Raw genomic sequence first — 20,668 nt, forward strand, 5'->3', positions numbered from 1 at the left:
TAAGAGAGGGGGAAGATGGGTATGGGAGGGGAGAGAAAGAGAGGAAGAGAGGAGAGAGGGTGGGTATAAGAGAGGGAAGGTGGATTGAGAGAGGGGGAAGGTGGGTATGGGGGGAAGAAAGAGGGGGAAGGTGGGTATGGGGGAGAAAGAGAGAAAGAGAAAGAGAGTGAGAGAGAGGGAAAGAGAGAAGAGAGTGAGAGAGTAAAGGTGAGAGAGTAAGAGAGTAAGAGTGTAGAGAGTAAGAGTGAGAGAGAGGGAAAGAGAGAAGAGAGTGAGAGAGTAAGGGTGAGAGAGTAAGAGAGTAAGAGTGTAGAGAGTAAGAGTGAGAGAGGGGGAGTACGAGAGAAGAGAGTGAGAGAGAGTAAGAGAGAGGAGAGTAAGAGAGAAGAGAGAAAGAGTAGGGGTGAAGAGAAGTGGGAGTGAAGAGAAGTAGGAAGAGAAGTTGGAGTGAAGAGAAGTAGAAGTGAAGAGAAGTAGGAAGAGAAGTGGGAAGAGAAGTAGGAAAAGAAGTAGGAGTGAATGGAAGTAGGAGTGAAGAGAGGTGAAGAGACTTACAAAGAAGTAGGAGTCGGAGCAGGAGGGGAGGTGGGGGAAGGGGAGAGATGGGTGGTAGGAGGGAGGGTAGGGGAGAGAGACAGGAGGATGGGTTAGATGAAGAGGGGAGGGGAGTTGAGCCCATGTGGCACAAAGGAGCGGAGAGAGAAGATTAATCCCTGTTCACGGCGCAAACGGGAGTCCGGATGGCCCCTGTGCATGGACAATCCAAACACAGACAGGTGTTGCTGCAAGGAGTGGCCGGCAGAACGGAAGTGGCGTGACACCGGGGTGTCATTGCCAACGTTGATGTCTCGGAGGTGTTCCGCGAATCGGTCGGCCAGGCGGCGCCCCGTTTGTCCGATGTACAGAGAATGGCAGAGAGAGCAGGAGAGGCAATAGATGATGTTGGTAGAAGTGCAGGTGAAGGAGTTGGTGATGTGATAGGGTCGGTGATGGGTGCTGGTGAGGAGGGTGGTGTTGGAGAGGTAAGGGCAAGTGCGGCAGCGTGGGCGGGAGCAGGGGAACGAGCCAGGCTGGGAGGTTGGGTTGGGGAAGAAGCTGTGGACCAAGAGGTCCCGTAGGTTGTGGGCTCGTTTGAAGGAGGGGAGGGGTCGATTAGGGAAGATGTATATATATAGATATACAAATATATACATATATATATATACATATATATATATATATATATATATATATATATGTATATATATATACATATATATATATATATATATATATATATATATATATATATATATATATATATATATATATATACATACATACACACACACACACCCATATGTATATACACACACATACATACTTATAAATAAACCAGGAAGACGTGGGACAAAGTGGTGAGAAAGGAACTTCAGCTGTTTGGCCTCACTGGGGACTGAGACTACTGGCAGTTTGCAGTGCTTGAGAAAACACATCAAGCTAAGTAAAATCATTGCTGTCCTTGCATACAAGCATGTCTCTTACATCCCTTTTCATCTGAGTGATCCTAATCTTGAGGGCTCGTGGGTGCTGGTTCCATGTAAAAAGCGTCCATGCTGGTGCCATGTAAGGGCACCTGCACTAGTGCTGCGTAAAAGCATCCAGTACACCCTATAAAATGGTTGGCATTAGGAAGGGCATCCAGCCATAGAAACCATGTCAAAACAGTCATGGAACCTGGGCAGCTCTTCATTTGGTCAGCTCCCCTCAAAACTGTCCAACCCATGCTAGCATAGAAAGCAGATGTTTACTGATTATGATGGTGATTATATGTATATATATATATATCACCACCTGTCCTCATCTGTTGTTGTTTTTTTCCGTAAATTCTCCCATATATATATATATATATATATATATATATATATATATATATATATAAATACATATACATACATAAATATATTAATCGAAAGGTATTTCATCTGTCTTTGCGTTCTGAGTTCAAATTCCACCCAAGTTGACTTTGCCTTTCATTCTTTTGGGGTCAATAAATTAAGTACCAGTTGTATACTGGGTCGATCTAATCAACTGGACCCCTCCTCCAAAATTTCAGGCCTTGTACCTAGAGTAGAAAAGTATATATATATTAATCAAAGTGTATGGTATTATATATCCATTACAGCCAATCTTATCTATCGGTTTCACACTAGGGTCTCTATGGAATGTTAAGTAACAGTCTGATTATGTAACCTTGTGCTTTTCAGAGGTAGCTTCTGTGGAATGAAATATGGCGACTGCTCTCTATCATTGGAGTATTGGTAAATAGACACATCCAGTTTGTGATTGCTGAGGAAAAGATGATGAAACGAAATGAGCAGGGGTTAAGTTAAGAGTCATGACCCTTGGTATCAGAAACATCATCGTTGCAGGTGGTTTTGTTGCAAGTCAGTGAGAGTTTTCTGGAAAAGAGTTTACAGGAAATGCATGTATTTTTAAGGTTGGTGTTCCTGTGGAAATGGAATGTGTATAGTAGTACTATATATATAGCCTTTTCAGTGGGGCCATACACATCTGTGTTCATTAGTGTTTACTTTCTTTTATGTTTTGGTTAAATTCTTGGGGAATTTATGTATGCATGAGGTGTGTGTAAGGGTACAATATGTGCAGGAGCTTATGTTGGGGATGCTGGAAAAAAGTCTATTGGGTGAATGTCTGCTGTGCTAGGTCATGTGTGTTTGTGAATATATTTGTGTATGTTCTGGTCAAACCCTTTGTCAGACTCCCAGGTATTAGTAGAGGGCCGAAGTTGGGGAACTGATGATTATAGTCATGATGGGGCATGCAGGTATGATAGGATGTACCTCCTTTCATGTGGGCAAGGATTAAAAACTTCACTTTTGCTGTTCAGGTAGATGCCTGGATGCTTTAAAATCGCTCTTTTCTCAGCCAGGCATAATCAGCACTTCCTCCTACTATTGAAGTATGCTTTACATTTCTCTAGAATCTTCCACTTGATGTTGTACTCGTTGGTACTTACTTTCAACAACCATACATGCTTGGCCAGGGTTGTGGCATTACATCTCTCCTGGATGTTAAAAGAGGACTTGTGGTTGTTATAGCAGGTGCTGAAGGGGCCTTCAGTTGCTCCTCTGTACTTTCACACATTTGGTTGCACATTTGGGTCCTATTGCTGTTACCTCTGCCTCATATACTCATATATGATGGTCTCTGTAGTACAGTGGCCATTCAGTGGATATGTTGTGTTACACCTACATGAGCATTCCGCCTGTCTCAGGTGTAGGCCTACCTACTAAAATCTTTTTTTATGTTGGGTGCATAGCTAAAGGAAATTCTCAGGGTGTGTCTATCAAATATTTTGCTGAATCTATTTGTATGGGGGAAGTGCTTGTCTACTAAGCTAAGGAAAATCTTACCTACTCAGAGAGAAGGGCAATGTGAGCCAAAACACTTTCCGGTGGTGCTTTCTCTTAGAGGGGTTAAGGTCTGGAATGTAAATAATTCTATCCTTGAAACTGCTGGTAGCCAGAACTGCAATATAGTATGGAGTGGCAGCATCAAAAATCTCTTTTCTTGAAGATAGGTTGGAGATTCGTTTGCTAAAGCTCTTTTCAGATTTTCAGGCCATATTTGCATTTTAGGAAATTTCTGATGGCCTTTTGGGAACCACCAGAAGTATGATGGCTAACAGGAGAGGGATATAATCCCCTATTGTTTACCCTTATAGCTGATCGATGGCAGCATGGCTGGAAGTCAATAGCCATTAGCAAAGAGAGATAGTCCAGACTTTTCCCCTCCGTATTTTAAATGGGTAATAGGCCAACAGGTCTTGGGGTCTGAAGATATGCCATAAAGTTATACCCTTTATGGATGGGAAACCCAGGGTAACCCCATAAACTGGCCTTCACCAGGAAAAAATATAGATTGCTCTACTTCTTAGAGTGTGCTTCTTCTCTGGAGTTATGTTTTTCTAAAAACGACACACACACACACACACACACACACACATGTATACATATATTATATATATGCATATATTATATACACACAGACACATATGCAAGCACATACACATAAAGAATCATTCACATACATATCCATACATCCATGCGTATATATGTGTGCATACACGTGTGTGTATGTGTATGGGTGTGCATGTATATATGTATGCACGAGTATGTGTATGTGTGTTTGAGCATACTTGTATTCAGTACTCTGTGGCATTAGAAGTGGCACGAACACTTTCAGTCTAGTATCCATGGCAACCTTAACAACATTTACCGGAAAATTAGTGTTGAACCAGAATATCATAGTAAAATATATGAAAGCATTTTCTCAGAAAAGTTTAGGTGGGGTTATCTAATTGCAGAATATGAGTCAAGGAAGAGTTGAAACGTTTTTCTCTAGGTACAATTTGTTTGCATAATAGAAATAGAAACAATAGTGTTTTTATTAAGTTTCATGTAAAATTGCCTACATATACACTTGTTGTTAAGTACTTTGGTAGACAAAAAAAACAATGGTGAAAACAAAAAGAGGATAGTGGGTAAGAGAAATTAAAATAATTATCATGAGTGTACATCTACATTATATTTGACAGAACAATTAGAAAACACTAGGACACATAGGAATGTGTGTGTATGTGTGTGTGTGTATGCGTGTGTGCATGTGTGTGAGTGTTTATCTATCTTTCTGTTTGCTTGTCTGTATATCTTTTTCTTTATATTTATATCTATATCTATATATATAGTCATAACTATATCTATCTATACCCAGAACTATGAGGTAGTTGTCCCCCAGAACGCTCTACTGCAGCAAACCAGTGAACAAGCAAAACGTACATTGAGTATGTGTGATTGATAATATATATATATATATATATGTGTGTGTGTGTGTGTGTGTGTGTGTGTGTGTATGTATATATATATATATATATATATATATATATATATATATACATATATATATATATATATATATATATATATATATATATATATATATATATATATATATATTTGGTCATCCCATAAATAATGTGGTTTTGAAATTGCATAAGCTAAAAGTCGGAGAGGGATGGGAAAAACTACCTGCATCAACTTCCTATAAAAGCAGGTAGTAATTTACCTAGTACTTGTTCTTAGTGCAAGTTTTGAAGAGTGCAGTTTGATTTTAACAGTTATTTTTTCAAAGCTGTAATGGAATTAGCAAAGGAGAATATTCGGCATATTTTGCTTTATGAGTTCGATAATTGCAACAACACAATGGAAAGTGCAAGGAATATTAATGTGTAAATCAGTGTCAACGGTGGTTCCAGAAATTCCTAGCCAGAAACTACAGCCTAGAAGACAAACCTTATCCTTGAAGATCTGTAGAGCATAACGAGGGCGTCCTGCAAACTCTGGTGAAATGAAATCTCATCATAACTGTTGAGGAACTAGCAGAGAAGCTTCGATTTGGTCATTCAACCATTCATCCACACCTGCACTAGAAGAAAAACGACCATCTTTGGTTTCAAGATGAAAGGTGTTCTTCCATCAGGATAATGCTCGGCCACATATAGTGAGGATGACATTCCAAAAGCTGAAGCAGTTTGAATAGGAAACGATGCCCCATCCACCATATTCACCAGACATTGCCCCATCTGATTATCATTTATTCTGCAGTCTTCAAAATCATTTAGCTGGGAAAAATATGAATTCTGTAGATGAGGTCAGAACAGTACTGGAGGAATATTTTTCATCATGGATAAGTGAATTTTAGAAGAGGGGTCTTGCAAGTCTACCAGTTATATGGAAGAGCATTGTGGAAAATGAAGGTGAGTATACTTTAGATTAAAAAAGAATTGTGTTTATCTTAATTTTGAAAATTAAAAGAAGTATAAAAAAACTGCATCATTTATGAAATGACCCAATATATATATATATATATATATATATCTACACACACACATATATATATATGTATGCATATGTATGTATATATATATATGTATATATGTATATGTATATATGTATATGTATATATGTATATGTGTATATATATTGTATATAGATTATGTGGACGAAGCGTGGGCAAACGGCGGGAGGTGTGGACCTCTCTGCTAGGGTGGGTAGACTTCTACTGGTCTACCGTCTAGGTGTCCCGAGCCGGCTAGTTAGATGCCTACCCGGCTTAGTTAGGTTTCATTAGGTGTCGTGTCGCGTTGGTTCCCAACGGGACTGTAGCAGACACTGGTTCGACTCATCAATATCATACAACATGTTTGGGTGGGTCGTTCTTAGATTTTCTTGTTGTAGTCTTGTTTGGGAGGTTCTTTGGCATGTCGGGCTGTTCTTGCTTAGGGAACCGGTAGATGCGATCAGGCCCAGTTGGCAATGCCTGGTACATTATGACCCGTTGTTGGTGGTGAGTGGAGGCTTGGTGCATTATGACCTGCTGTCTTCTCAGCAGGTTGATGCACCACCGGGTTTGTCTGGTACGTTATGACCTACATGTCTCAGTGGGTAGATGCATTACCATGATGCCTTTTTGGTGTCTGGTGTGCTATTAATCGCTGTTTCGGGCAGGTGGATGCATTGCCAGGCTTTGCTCTGTTATGACTCACTACTGACAGCAGGTGGATGCACTGCCAGGCAGAACCTTCCATGGCACACTCTCTGGTTTTGGTCAGCTGGTTGGTGGCATGTTTGCTTATCTTGGGGGGTTGTGTTCCAATGGTTCCACCCCATCCACTCCGTGTTTTCTGGATAAAAATTGGTTTTTGTGGCATATTAGGAGCTCACCATAATTCATTCTATGAAAATAAAAAATTTTCCAACCGCCAAAATAATGGATTTGCGGGAAAGTAGGAGGCTGGAGGGAGTTGATTCCATGTGAAAAGGCGTGTTTTTTTTTTGTTTTTTTTTTGTGAAAAGTATGGGGGTGAGGGGGTAAAACTTTACCTAAGATGGCTCAAATTCTAACAAGAATAAACCAGATGAGATGTCTCAAATGATGAAAAGTATCACTGATTTAACAATACAAATTAAATACATGCAAAATGAATTTGTGAAGATACAAGGACACAAAAAGACATATGCTGAGGTGCTACCACCCTTAATTATTACTGGCAAAGAGGTGCAAGAGAAACAGATGAAAGGCATTCAAAGGACATTAAAAACTGTCCCAGTCGTCAATGTAAAGAAACAGGCAAACAATATTGTTGTAAATTTCCCTTCCAAACGTGACAGAGATAACGCAATAAAAGCCATGTCAAAACATAGCTTAATTTCCATAAACATCCTGAAACAAGTTATGCCAAAAATAAAGACCGTTGGAGTCGAGGAAGACTATGAACTCAAAGATTTTCATAGAAAATTGTTTGAAAAGAATCAGACTATTGCAGAAAGTATGAAGTCAGAAAGTGATATAGGAGTGTTGACAAAATATCAAGGCAAAGAGTGAGTGACATATATTATTAAGACCACACCCAAGATCATAGGGATCTAGTTGGTTTAGCTGCCTGCATCAATTCTGTTTGAATTGATTTCATATTCAGTGTAATGATACACTTTTATATGCTAATGAATGACACGAAAATCATTTTCGCTATAAATCAATAAATAAAGAGTTATTAGCAATTGAAGTTTGAAAATTTTGGGTAATTTTAAGCTAATCGTAAGCCACAGACACATTCATGCCTGTTTCCATAGTAACAAGCCAAACATGAGAACTCTTTTGTCAGTGAGAAAGCATACGTGTTGACAAATATATTCTACGCAATGCCACGTGCATTGATGTTGTGTTCTGCTGCTTGTGCATCTGGTCGTGAGATGCGCTAAGAATAACAGCTAAATAGGCTTTAAATCATGCCCCCACCATTTGAAATTTTTTTTTGCACAATCATATGAATTCCTGTGTGTAGAGTACAAATCCACAAAAATTTTCTGAAAATTCCAAATTTTAAAAAAGTTACAAGGGAGTTATATATTGTACATTAAGTAGAATTTGATTTCTTTTTTTTTTCTTTTACTTGTTTCAGTCATTTGACTGCGGCCTTGCTGGAGCATCACCTTTAGTCAAACAATTCAACCCCAGGACTTATTCTTTGTAAGCCTAATACTTATTCTATCGGCCACTTTTTGCCGAACTACTAGATTACAGGGACATAAATACACCAACATCAGTTGTCAAGCAATGGTGAGGGGACAAACATAGACACACAAATATACACACATGCAAACACATATCTATATATCTATATATAGATATATATATACGACAGGCTTCTTTCAGTTTCTGTTTACCAAATCCACTCACAAGGTTTTGGTCGGCTCGAGGTTATAGTAGAAGATACTTGCCCTAGGTGCCATGCAGTGGGACTGAATTCGGAACCATGTAGTTGGTAAGCAAGCTACTTACCACACAGCCAACACATGTTATTTTCAGAATGTTGATAACACATGCAGTCACACACAAAATGACAGCTTCCAAATCCTGTTTCCTGACTGGGTGAAAATGATCAAACTTTAAACCTCTATAACTTTTTAAAAACATTTTCCAAGAAAAAGTGAAATAACTCCAGCAATTCAGCTTGGAAAAGTATATTAATGTGCCAAATTTTAAAATTTTCAATAAACTTTAATCTTTGAAATGCTGGCAGCCAAACAAACTAGATCCAATTGTAGATGCCATGAAAATATGTAATAACAAAATTTCTATTGGACTCAAAAGGTGCCCAATTTATGAACATGTACACATAATTCAATGCTTTAAATGCAAAAAATATGGGCATGAATCAAATGAATGTCAGCATCAAAAGATCACAAATCAAATCGATGCTTAATTTGCATGGCAAGTAGAGAGTTAGAAGTAAATCATCATTCCCATGACTATGATAGATGCAAGGTATACTTGAGAATTAAATCTTTAACCCATTGTAATATAATGACGACAGTCTCTAATCCTCCAGACTGAGTCACTTGCAAATGATCAAACAACATTTCCCTCAAAATGATTGGTGACAAGACTGATGAAATCCTTGACCCAATGCCTGATGATGACAACATTAAATGTCAAGAGTACTTGATAGAAGGATACAATTGTCACTTTACTTTCTCAATTTTCTTCCTTTTCATATCAACATTCAAAGTCTTCCGGAAAATCACGACAAATTTAGTATCCTTCTTAATTCAATTGAGACTAAGTTCACAATTATATGCATCACTGAGATGTGGACAAAGGAGAATTATGATAAGGATGCTTTCCAAATGAAGGGGTACTTCAGTAAATCCAGAGATGCAAGAGGGGGTGGAGTGGGTATTTATGTGCGCAACAAAATTGACAATATAAAAAGATGTAGTGGGTTGTCATTGGAGTCATCTGCTGAATCTTTATTTCTGGCGATATCTTGAACTGGACTTGGAATGAAGGTAGTCATTGGTTGAACTTACCAACCTCCTGATAAAAATTTGAAGGATCTTTTCAACAATCTTAATTCTATAATACACAAAATAGCTTTGAAAAATAGGCTTTGTTTCTTGGCTGGCAGCTGATGATAATATTAATAGTGTTGCCCACAAACTTCAACTCCAAGAAATTCTGAAATGCAATTCCTTTTTCGCTTTAATAGAAGACAAACTGAGAACACGGGTGAATGAGGACAACAGCACACTTATAGATGATATATTCACAAACTGTATTGGCCTTGATGATATTGATGCTGGAACGATCATATCTGACATTTCAGATCACCTTCCAATATCCTCTTTGCTTCGAACTATACAATTGCAAGAAAATAAATGCATAAGAAAATTTCTTACTTTTAAAAAAATTGATGTAAGTAGTAAGGAAAAATTTAGAGAATATATGAGACAACAGGATTTTAGCTTTATTGAGAATAGTTCTGATCTGGATTTAAACAATAACAAACTTATTAAAATAATCAAAGAGGAAAATGATATGTGTTTCAAAACTAAAAAGATGTACTTAACTAAACAGGATGACTTATCCTGACTTTTTAAAGGTTTGGTCCATTCTATAAGATACAAGATCTATCTGTATAGAGCATACCACAGGAACAAATTTCAAGATAAGCAAATGCATGGTCATTACAAAAAATTCAACAAAATACTAAAAAAATGTTTTAAAGTCACTAAAAAAATGTTACTATACAGGATTGCTTGAATAAAACATTAAAAATATGAAGAACTATTGGAAAACACTCAACAGTATTTTGAAAAGAGGAGATTAAGACAAAAGTTTTGGTTTCTTCCCTGATGGTGAAGGAAAATTTTTAAAACAAAATAAAAAATAGCAGACACTTTTAATAATTATTTTATCTTAGTAGCAAGATACCTTGAAAAACAAAGCCCTGACCTGCAACAACAACAAAATTAATTCTCATCAATGAGGCACTAGGCAGAGCACTCTATGTTTCTGTTGCCAACAAATGAAGATGAGGTAGAAAAAATAATTAAAAGCACGAAACAGGAATCTCAGGGTACAAATGGAATCGTTAGAAAATACATTATCATAATACTTGATTCAATTATTAACTCATTAACTAAAATTTTCAATCAGTGTTTAGAATTTGGTTGTTTCCCTTGAGAAATGAAGAAAGCAAAAATTATACCAATATATAAAAAGAGTGCAAAACACATTATGTCAAATTACAAACCTGTATCAATCATACCTTATTTCTCTAAAATCCTTAGAAAAATAATAAAAGAACAACTTATAAATTACATTGATAAAAATAAGAAATGGATAAAAAAAAAGTGGCAGAATACAAGTATTATTACAAAGAATTTTATTTGGATTTAGGAAGGGGGCAAGCACAGAACTAGCATTGGGATGCTTGATGAATAACTTATACATGACAGCAGATAAAAATGAAATAACATTGGGAGTTTCCATTGATCTCAGTAAGGTGTTTGATACTATACCACACAACATTTTACTGAAAAAACTGGAATTCATAGGGATAAGAGGTAAACAATTGGAACTTTTTAGAGGCTACTTGCAGAATAGAAAGCAATATGTGCTATTTAATGAAATGTTAGGCGAGAACAGTGTAAACTGTGGGGTTCCACAGGTGTCTGTACTTGGCCCTATTTTATTTTTGATTTATATAAATGACCTGCCTAATATTATAAATCAAGAAAATCGTGAAATTCTTATGTTTGCTGATGATACAAGTATTTATATATGAGGTTGGTCCCATGGAGAACTGATCTCAACTATGAATGACATTATGAATGATGTTATGGAATGGTTTACTCTTAATAGACTGCTATTAAATATTGATAAAACCAATTATATTGTTTTCAAGCCAGCACAGAAAAATATTGATTTTGTAAGTGAAGCAATGATAAATGGCTCCCCTGTAAAAAGGGTTAACTGCATTAAATTTTTAGGTGTAACAATTAAGAAAGATCTGAGTCGGAAGAATCATGTTGAGGAAGTGGCCAATAAAATGTGACGATTGATAAGGATTAGTTTTAAAATACAATCATTTGTGAATAACAAAGCTTTACTTACATTGTACAACTTGAAGTATCTTATAACAATTTACGTGAATGTAGTATGGTGTAACAAACACAGTTATTTGATAAATAAAATATTTTTGTATTAAAAGAAGTACTTGGGAATATTAGAAGGTACGCATTACTTAGCGTATACTGGTCCATTTTTTAAGAAATATAAAATCTCAACTATATTCAAAATCAATGAATAAAGATTGTCCCTCTTCACCCATAAACGGCAATTTGATATATACCAGCCTTTCCTCTCGGAAAAAGTGATGAACTTTGAAGTCAATTGCAGGGAAAATTGAAATTGAAATAATTTGTTTGTTGAAAGAATTACTCTTAATAGATCTAAAAGCATTCTAGATCACGCATCATGCTTAGTTTACAATAGTCTGCTTGATGAGATCAAAGCCATTGAAAATATAAATTTGTTTAAGAGAAAACTTGATTGTGCCACTGGATACATAACAGAAATTAGCTTGCTCATTTCCATCTTTTCTTGTTTTATTTGTTAAGGAATAATCTTGATCTCCTACAGTATGTACATGTTAGAGGATTTGTCTAGACATTAAATGTCAATTTTCACTCATGATTGCAAGTTGACATGCTACTTGAAGTAAAGAATAAAAAGTTTTGAATGGTACAACAATACACTATAATACAAAAAATGGACTATATACCTGTTGTAATTTAGTTATCTATAGTCTGATGATATTTCGGAATACAATTCTTTCTTCAGATATTCTTAGATGGAGTCTCTGCTATAAACTGTTTTCCAACGGCTTTTCTTTTTTTTGGAAGCGTCTCAGTAGTGGTTTCACGAAGCTCCTTCCAGAATTCCTCATGAGAAGTGCGTGAAGTCAGCTATGTTTCAATCTCGTGTGTGTTCATACATCTGTAGCGCTGCTTCTAAGTTATGTGTTACACGTGCAGCTTCTCTTCTTTTTTCCCCTTCTTTTTTTTCCTCTTTTTTTGTTATAAACAATACATGGGCATGTTATAAAGAATGAACTTACACACATCCAGATGTAGCTAAATAATATATTGACTACCAACCTCCAGCCTGTTGTTAATTTGGGGTCGTAGTCTGTGCATCAGTAAAGCTTCCTTAATTCTTAAATTACCCAAATTTCTTTCATTTGCCTCAATTGTGACTGTTATGTTTTTGTCAGTGTTCCAGCATCTGTCTAGATGTTTTCTGAAGGAGGAGGCTCTCGTGTTCAGTGCTTTAACACTTTTCAAGTCACCATATAATGTCTGATACTATATGTCTATGCTGATATGTGTCATCGTGGCAGATAGGCTGTGCATCAAAGGATCAATGTCTTTATTGCATATTGCAGCCTCATGACCATAGATAAAAAAAAAGGGAAAAAATGTCCTTTACTTGAATAAAACATTTTCTGATTCGAATCATCAAAAATTAAAAAGGCATTTAAGGTACCAGCCAGTAGCATTAAACCAGGTAACAATATCAGTTTACCACCCAAGCAAGACTATAGTGGAATTTGAACTCCAAACACAAAAAGCTGGAACAAATAGTGCAAGACTTCTGATGAGATGTTGTTGCACATCGGCTGACATACTTTAGAGGCTTGTGAAGATGCATGGCCTAGTGGTTAGAGTGTTGCACTCACGTTCATAAGATCATGATTCTGGTTCTCAGAGTGAGTGATGCATTGTGTTCTTGAGTAAAAATAGAAAAAAAAAATCTTTTATTTCTTTTACATATTTCAGTCATTTGATTGTGGCACTGCCTTGAAGAGGTTTAGTCAAAGAAATCAACCCCAGGACTTATTGTTTGGAAGCCTAGTGCTTATTCTATCAGTCTAAAAATAAAAAAAATAAAAGGACTTTGGAGGAAGTTCTCGAGAATAATTTAATAGTTATAGTTGTTTTTGTCTAGTATGATATATTTTCAATGCATTTTCCCCTGTAAATGTTTCCATAAATTTACTATTTTATATAAAGGATAAATAAAGATACTTTTAAATTTTTGCAGGAATTTGATAATTTTCTTTGATTTTATAATTTGTAAGAAAGTGTCATGGAAATGAGTCAATGGCTATTTCTAGCATCTCAAGTTATCACAACTTGAGATGATAGAAATAGCAGCCAATATCCTTTTAACCTCTCTGCAACATATTTGTTTCAAGTAAAAAAGGGAAGAATGTATTAGATAATGTAGTCCTAGAAATAATATGTCTGAAAAGATAGGATAGCCACTGCTAGAATGCTTTTGATCATAGATTTGCTCACTCAGGGATGACCTTGGACTACACAATATCAACAGCATCTAAACCAATGGTTCTCAACCCCTATTGACCCTTTTGATTATTATTCCATTCTGGCAGACCCCCATAGCCATTCAATGTGTAAAAACTGTGCTCTTTTCTAAATTTCTGCTTTTCACACAATAACTTGTGTAAGTTGAGCTAAGTAAAATGTTAGAGAAAGAAACCAAGCTGTTTCTTGTAATAAATACATCTAAAGCAAAATTTTTCATGGCCCTTAATATACTACTGTGAGTCCCCAATTTACTATTTTGCTTGCTTGGACCACCCAAAATCTTATATGGACCCCCAGGGGTCATATGAACCCTGGTTGAAAACCATTGATCAAAACAGTCACACATTATTATTATACATGATTGATATTTAGTAGGAATTATATTTAGTAATAAATTATGGTAGTTACTAATAAGTTTGTGGGAATGTGCTGTGGCAATGTGCAACATTTGTTAACAGCAAAATTACGCAATATAGCAAAATCTTGTAAAATCCAAATTATTTTTGCAGCAGAGTTTTAATATATTCATAAATTATATCATGTGGCTATTGCAACTAGTAGCCATATAAACAAACATGTATCAGAGAACTGCTGCTATAAATTAAATAATGTGGAAAATATCATGAATTATGGATCCTAAATTAGGAAATTACTCAAAACTTTTCTTATATTCCAAAAATAAAGGTCAAAACAACCACTGAAAACCCAGAACTTTCATCTGAACATGAGGAATTTTTCATGAACTTGACACATAATGTTGAAAATATTGGAACATCATCGAGTATCATTTTTAATAAGATTCTATTTGGAGACACACAAATACCTGACATGAATGAAACTGTTACCAGCAATAGCAGTAACGGTAGTATCAGTAGTATTGGTAACAACACCAACAGCAATGACAGTAGCATTAACAACAGCAATGGTAGCAGTACTGACATCGGTGACAAGCTATTGGTATCTACTGATCAAGATATCATCATGGAGCCACCAGGCTGGGAACCTGTGAATTCAATAATAATTACAAACTGTTCCAATTCAAAAAGCTTCAGCCTCAAGTTGTATGATGACGTGTTTCACTATTATGATGGTAAGATAATTCTTTTAGTTCTATATGTGTGTTGGTATTTGTTTGTTGACTGAGTATTACAGGACCACGGTAAGTTACAATCAGCCAAACAGTTTTTTATTCAATCCTACTGGATGGTACCCAAGGTATATTTCTTGTAACATAGTCTTCATTTGGCCAAAAAATATTTAAGTGAAACACAGATGATTTCTGTTGTGAAAGGAGAAATAACTCTAATTTTCTTTCTTTTCTTTCCTTTCTTTTTCTGTTTTAATTCACCTTTCCACTTTTAGAATCAATCTTTTTCTCATTTTTTTCTCTTGATTTCTCATGTACTAGTGTTCTGATTTTCAAATAGAACAGATCATGTGTTCAGAGCCCAACAACTACTTGGAAATACAAGGTGTGTAATAAAAAGCTTGTCTATACACATGTCTTCACAACAAGAAACAATTACTAATTTGTACTTAAACGATATCTCAATAATACTAACACTTTAGAAATGTCTGTGTGTACCTGAAATATCTTAGAAATAGTATATTTTATTTTAGTTGTTTTGCATATTTTTTTTCATATTTACCTTCAGCAGTGCATACAAATTTTTATGATATTTGGACCTCTATTTAAACGATTAAACACAATTTTTGTTTGTTATTTCTTAACATGGCATCTGTAACGTCAACATACATATAATGAATGTCATGGTGTGTCAATCAACACAAACACAAGTCTTCATACTCTAAGAAAAAAAAAACGTTGTCTTTTTGATGTACACAATATTTTAATTATTTAGAAATATTTTTAACTGAGCAAAGTTCAGGGAGCTCCTACCTCTGCTAGCAACTGAGGGCCTCTCACACAGGATGAAAGGTAGACTGTATAATGCATGTGTGTGAACTGCCATACTACATGGCAGTGAAACATGGGCCATGACTGCTGAGGACATGCATAGGTTTGAAAGAAAGGAAGCTAGTATAATCCGCCGGTTCGATTGAAATGCCGACGTGTCGGCTGCGATACGAGCCACGCGGCCGGTACCGTACCCGTGAGTTTGCGATCGAAAGCGCTGTCGGCCGGGAGTGTGTGTGTCTGTGTGTGTTACACGGCCGCCTAGGCGGACGAGAAAGAAGAAGCAGGCCGAGCGAGTCGTGGCGGCGGCAGCAGCGGCGGAAGTAGCAGCGAGAAGGAAGCAATTGGGAGCGAGCAAAGAGAATGCGTACGCCTCGGCGGCGGACTGCCGCCGCCGAACCGCCGCGGCTCGATGGAAAGGCCGATGTGTCGGCTGCGATACGAACCACGCGGCCGCTAGCGTACCCGTTTCGGGGTCCGAGTTCCCGAGTTCGCGAGTTTGCGGCTCGGGGTGCGGTGGGATAGTCACCCTCTAGGTGACCCTCATACCCCCAGGGGGTCCAGACTACTATGTAGGGTCCAGACTACTATGTAGGGTAGTCGTTGATCGGATGGGTTCGCCGACTGGAAGGAATGTTTTAGCCTCTCATTAATTCCGACGGTCGGACCCGCCTAACCCGCCGCACGATTGCTTTTACACGGCCGGCGTGTCCTCGATTCTTCCGCCGACCACCTCCTCGCCTAGTAGTGAGCTACCTCGCCTTCGCTGACGACGTCGTTCCGCGCCCCGCGCCGCGTCAGATTAGCTCGCTCGCCTCGCCGACAGCCGCCTGCCCGAGATGCCGAGTCCGACGCCAACGCTACAGCCCCGTACCGATCCGCCGCTTCGCGTGAAGACGTGTTCCGGCGCCCGCTGCAGCAGCGCGACGCCGAGCGAACGGCGAAGCAACCGCCGCGCGGGAGCGCAGCGACACACACGGCCCGACCGACCCGGTCCTCGGAGCCAATCCTTCTTCCGAAGGTACGGATCCATTTTGCCGACTTCCCTTACCTACATTGGCGCTATCGACGAGAGGCTGTACACCTTGGAGACCTGCTGCGGATGGTGGGTACGGACCGACTCGAGAGCTGCGAATCGTTACGGACCCGGATTTTCCAGGGCCGCCGAGAGCGCACCGGACGCCGCCCGAGACGCGGCGCTCTACAGGTACCATATCCGTATCTCCGGACGAGCCGATTCCACGGACGCGGTCCTTTACGAAGAAGAGAGAACTCTTCCCGGGGCTCCCGGCAACGTCTCCGGGCTCGCTTGCGTTGCCGCTGCTTCGCCCGACCGCCGGCTTCGACGACAAACGCGCTGCTAGGAGCGGCGCGCCGCGTTCCCACCGCCGGACGAGCACTCTCCGAGTTCGGGTTCGGGAATATTAACCCGATTCCCTTTCGATGCGAGGCCGGCCGCATCTGCTATTATATTTGCTACAACCGCTTTCGTGACGGATCCGGCGCCTTTCGTGGAAGCTTTCGCCCGCTTCTTAGGACCGACTGACCCGTGCTCGACCGCCGTTGGCACGGAACCCTTCTCCACTTCGGTCTTCGAAGGTCTCGTTCGAATATTTGCTACTACCACCGAGATCTGCACCCGCGGTCGGCTTCACCCGGGCTCGCGCCCGCGGCTTCCATGCACGCCGCGGCGCCCTCCTACTCGACCGGGCATCGGAAAGTCGCCTCGCCGGCGATCGCGCAACCTGTCGCCCGGCCGGTCCGGCATCGGTCGCTCGCTCCAGCGCCATCCATTTTCGGGGCCGGTCGATTCGGCAGGTAAGTTGTTACACACTCCTGAGCGGATTCCGACTTCCGTGGCCACCGTCCTGCTGTCTATATCGACCGACACCCTTTCGGGGATCTAATGGGCGAAGCGTAGGGCACCTTAGCCGGACGTTCGGTTCATCCCACATCACCAGTTCTGCTTACCAAAAGTGGCCCACTTGGCACCGTGCATTCGTCGCAAGAAACGCGCAAAATAATTATCATTATTCCCAACGATTCGTAAACGGCCGCCTCCGTTCGGGAGAGGAGTAGCGCGGCCCGTTTCGCCCGTTCCGAGTTCGAGAGTAGATCGAGGCCGTCAACGTCCCCGGGGCCTCCAGTCGTTCGCTTTACCGGACGGAATTGCGTGTCGTTCTCCTGCTGGCGCCAGCTATCCTGAGGGAAACTTCGGAGGGAACCAGCTACTAGACGGCTCGATTGGTCTTTCGCCCCTACACCCGGTTCCGACGATCGATTTGCACGTCAGAGGCGCTTCGGACTTCCACCAGAGTTTCCTCTGGCTTCGTCCCGACCGGGCGTGGATCGCCATCTTTCGGGTCCCCGGCCGCCTGCTACACCTGAGTCGGAGCGTGAACGCGCGCTTTCGAGCGCGAACGCGCGGGCCCGACCCGGGAACGATGCTTCGAAACGCCGCGTGTTACAAAAAAAGAAGCGAGCCGCCGCCACCACCACCGCTGATGCTGCAGCAACCGACGAGATTAGACGACGGCGGCAGCAACTGCGGCGGCTGCTGCGACAGCGGCCCAACTCCCTTCCCCCGAGCGGCGACGTGTCACGTTCTCGCTTTCGCTGTGCCGTCGGAGTTCGCAAAGTGAAAGGCTCCAACGACTCGCAGTCGACTGGGACTCCTCGGTCCGTGTTTCAAGACGGGTCGGGTAGGTTGCCGATGCTCGTCGCTGACCGGCAGCAGCGGGCGGCTTTTCGGGCGATCCCGCCGACTCCTCCAACAACCACCACCGCTCCTGCTGCTGTAGCACCACGCGCAAAGACGAGGAGCAAGTAGAAGAAGTAGTAGAAGAAGAAGGAGGTGCAGGCGGGCGGCCGCGTCGCTTTCGCGACTCGCTGCGTCGTGAGTGCTGAGGGCGAGGTGCGTTAGCCCGTCTCCGTCGGTTAGCCGTGCCTGCGCTTTCGTGGAGCGACGGGCCCGGTCGAGAGAAGCGCGTGGATCCCGACGCCGGTCGGTCCCCGCGTGAACGGGTTCCGGACGCCGAGGCGCTCGTCTGCGACCTGCGGACGCCGCGCGCCTACCGGCCCGACGGGAACGGGTCGCGACGACGGATCGGAGGGGAAGTGCGTCCGATGCCGGCGCCACGGAAATCGAGCGCCGACGAGGCGGCAGACGACCGCCCGCGGAAACGAGCGGCCGCCACCGACGCGTTCGTCGGCGACGACGGCGACGACGGCGCCTTAGGAGGCGGGGGTGAAAGTGGCAGCGGACTGAGTCCCCTCGCGATCGCGGTGAGCGGTCCTACCCGTTTACCCCTGGGCGGTTTCACGGTCTCTTGAACTCTCTCTCCAAAGTTCTTTTCAACTTTCCCTCGCGGTACTTGTCGGCTATCGGACTCGTCCCCGTATTTAGCCTTGGATGGAGCTTACCACCCGCTTTGGGCTGCGTTCCCAAGCAACCCGACTCTCGGGCCGAAAAGAAACACCGCCGATCGCCGCCGGCTCCGAATGGGCCTGGCACCCGCTCTGGGCAGCCCCGATCGAGGGGACTCCGAACCTAGCCGGGCGAAACGATCGACCGTGTACGACCCTTGCGCCACAGCTCTCGACGACCGGCGCGGCCGACGAGATTCGGCGTTGGGCTTCTCCCGGTTCACTCGCCGTTACTTAGGGAATCCCGGTTGGTTTCTTTTCCTCCGCTTAGCGATATGCTTAAGTTCGGCGGGTAGTCTCGTCCGAGTCGAGGGCAGCTTAGAAAAAAATAAAAAGTCGTCGCTGCGGCAAACCGCATTCGATTCGTCGTCGTCGTCGTCGTCGTCGTCGTCTTCGATGGCCTGCACGAACGCTCGCAAACGAGATCCACAGAGCGAACACCGACCGAAGATGCAGACGGCTGCGGCGGCGGCGGCGGCGGCGGCAACGGCCGCCACGGAGTAATAAGAGGAGGCAACGACGGCGAGGGCGGCAGGCAGAAGAGTGCGCACGAACGGCGGACGGTGCGTTCCCTGCTGCTACTGCACATGTCGGCCGCTCCGTGGCAGGTGTCGCAGCGATGACGGTCTGGCATTGCGGGAGACGGAGGATCGAGCGGCGCGCGCTCGCTAGTCGTGCCGGAAGCAGAAGCAGTAGCGAGAACGAAAGGCGAGCTGTTCACGCTGCCCGCCCGCTTCCACGGCGCGCGCCCTTTCCTGCGACTCCCGACTCCCCGCCGCTGCTGCTGCTGCAACGGCGGACGGCTTTTTCGTGTCGTGACCGCCTCTCGACCGGACGGGGCCCCGGGACGATGGGATCCCGGGGCCGCAATGTGCGTTCGAGGTGTCGATGTTCACTGAGTCCTGCAATTCGCATCAGTTCACGCGGATAGCCGCGCTCTTCATCGACGGACGAGCCGAGTGATCCCCCGTCCAGGGTTTCGGTATTTGCTACTACTACTACTACGCCTACCAGCACTGCTGATGCTGGCCGACGCAGAGGCGAGGAAAGGAAGGAAGACGAGAGAGATATTGATGTTCGTGGAGCCGCAAAGCGTGCAGCACCGTCGGCCTAGCGCACTGTATTCGGGCGGACGCAGGCTGGGTGAAAACTGCGCGGTCGGCAGCTGCCAGAGAGAGAACGAGAAGGAAGCATAACGACTTGCGGGCTTCGTTCACCGCTGATGACGCCGCCGCTTCTACTTGCTCGTTGCTCGGCTGAGGCTGAGGCTGCACTGTTAGAGGGCCGACGATTGCGAGGGGGCCCGGCCGCGGCTTACGAAACCGGCTGGATGGCGCCGGAAAGGCGAGGAGGAGGCGACGACGACGACGACGACGGCGATGTTGGCCGGCCGACGCCAGGAAGGAAGACGAGAGAGATATTGATGTTCGTGGAGCCGCAAAGCGTGCAGCACCGTCGGCCTAGCGCACTGTATTCGGGCGGACGCAGGCTGGGTGAAAACTGCGCGGTCGGCAGCTGCCAG

At 42.5% G+C, this 20,668-nt stretch overlaps 1 protein-coding gene, 1 non-coding gene and 1 pseudogene across 4 annotated transcripts in view; 1 reads left to right on the plus strand and 2 right to left on the minus strand.

Moving 5' to 3' along the window:
* LOC106878945 (uncharacterized) overlaps positions 1 to 20,668 on the plus strand; it is a 72,364-nt gene that overhangs the window by 12,646 nt on the left and 39,050 nt on the right. For 2 of the 3 annotated variants that reach the window (XM_052968708.2, XM_052968707.2), the window contains exon 2: positions 14,487 to 14,892. In XM_052968708.2, coding sequence (XP_052824668.1) covers positions 14,487 to 14,892 — 406 coding nt within the window. Of the gene's footprint in view, positions 1 to 5,687; positions 5,819 to 14,486; positions 14,893 to 20,668 lie in introns of those variants that run through there. The other variant, XM_089354104.1, reaches the window with a different exon arrangement.
* On the minus strand, positions 16,788 to 19,439 carry LOC149135267 (large subunit ribosomal RNA; annotated as a pseudogene).
* LOC149135268 (5.8S ribosomal RNA) lies at positions 19,967 to 20,125 on the minus strand. The gene has a single exon (XR_016242448.1). It is a non-coding gene; the product is annotated as a 5.8S ribosomal RNA (ribosomal RNA).

Source organism: Octopus bimaculoides, chromosome 6 (assembly GCF_046866305.1).
Source record: "Octopus bimaculoides isolate indiv1 chromosome 6, ASM4686630v1, whole genome shotgun sequence".
In the NCBI taxonomy this organism is placed as follows: Eukaryota; Metazoa; Mollusca; class Cephalopoda; order Octopoda; family Octopodidae; genus Octopus; species Octopus bimaculoides.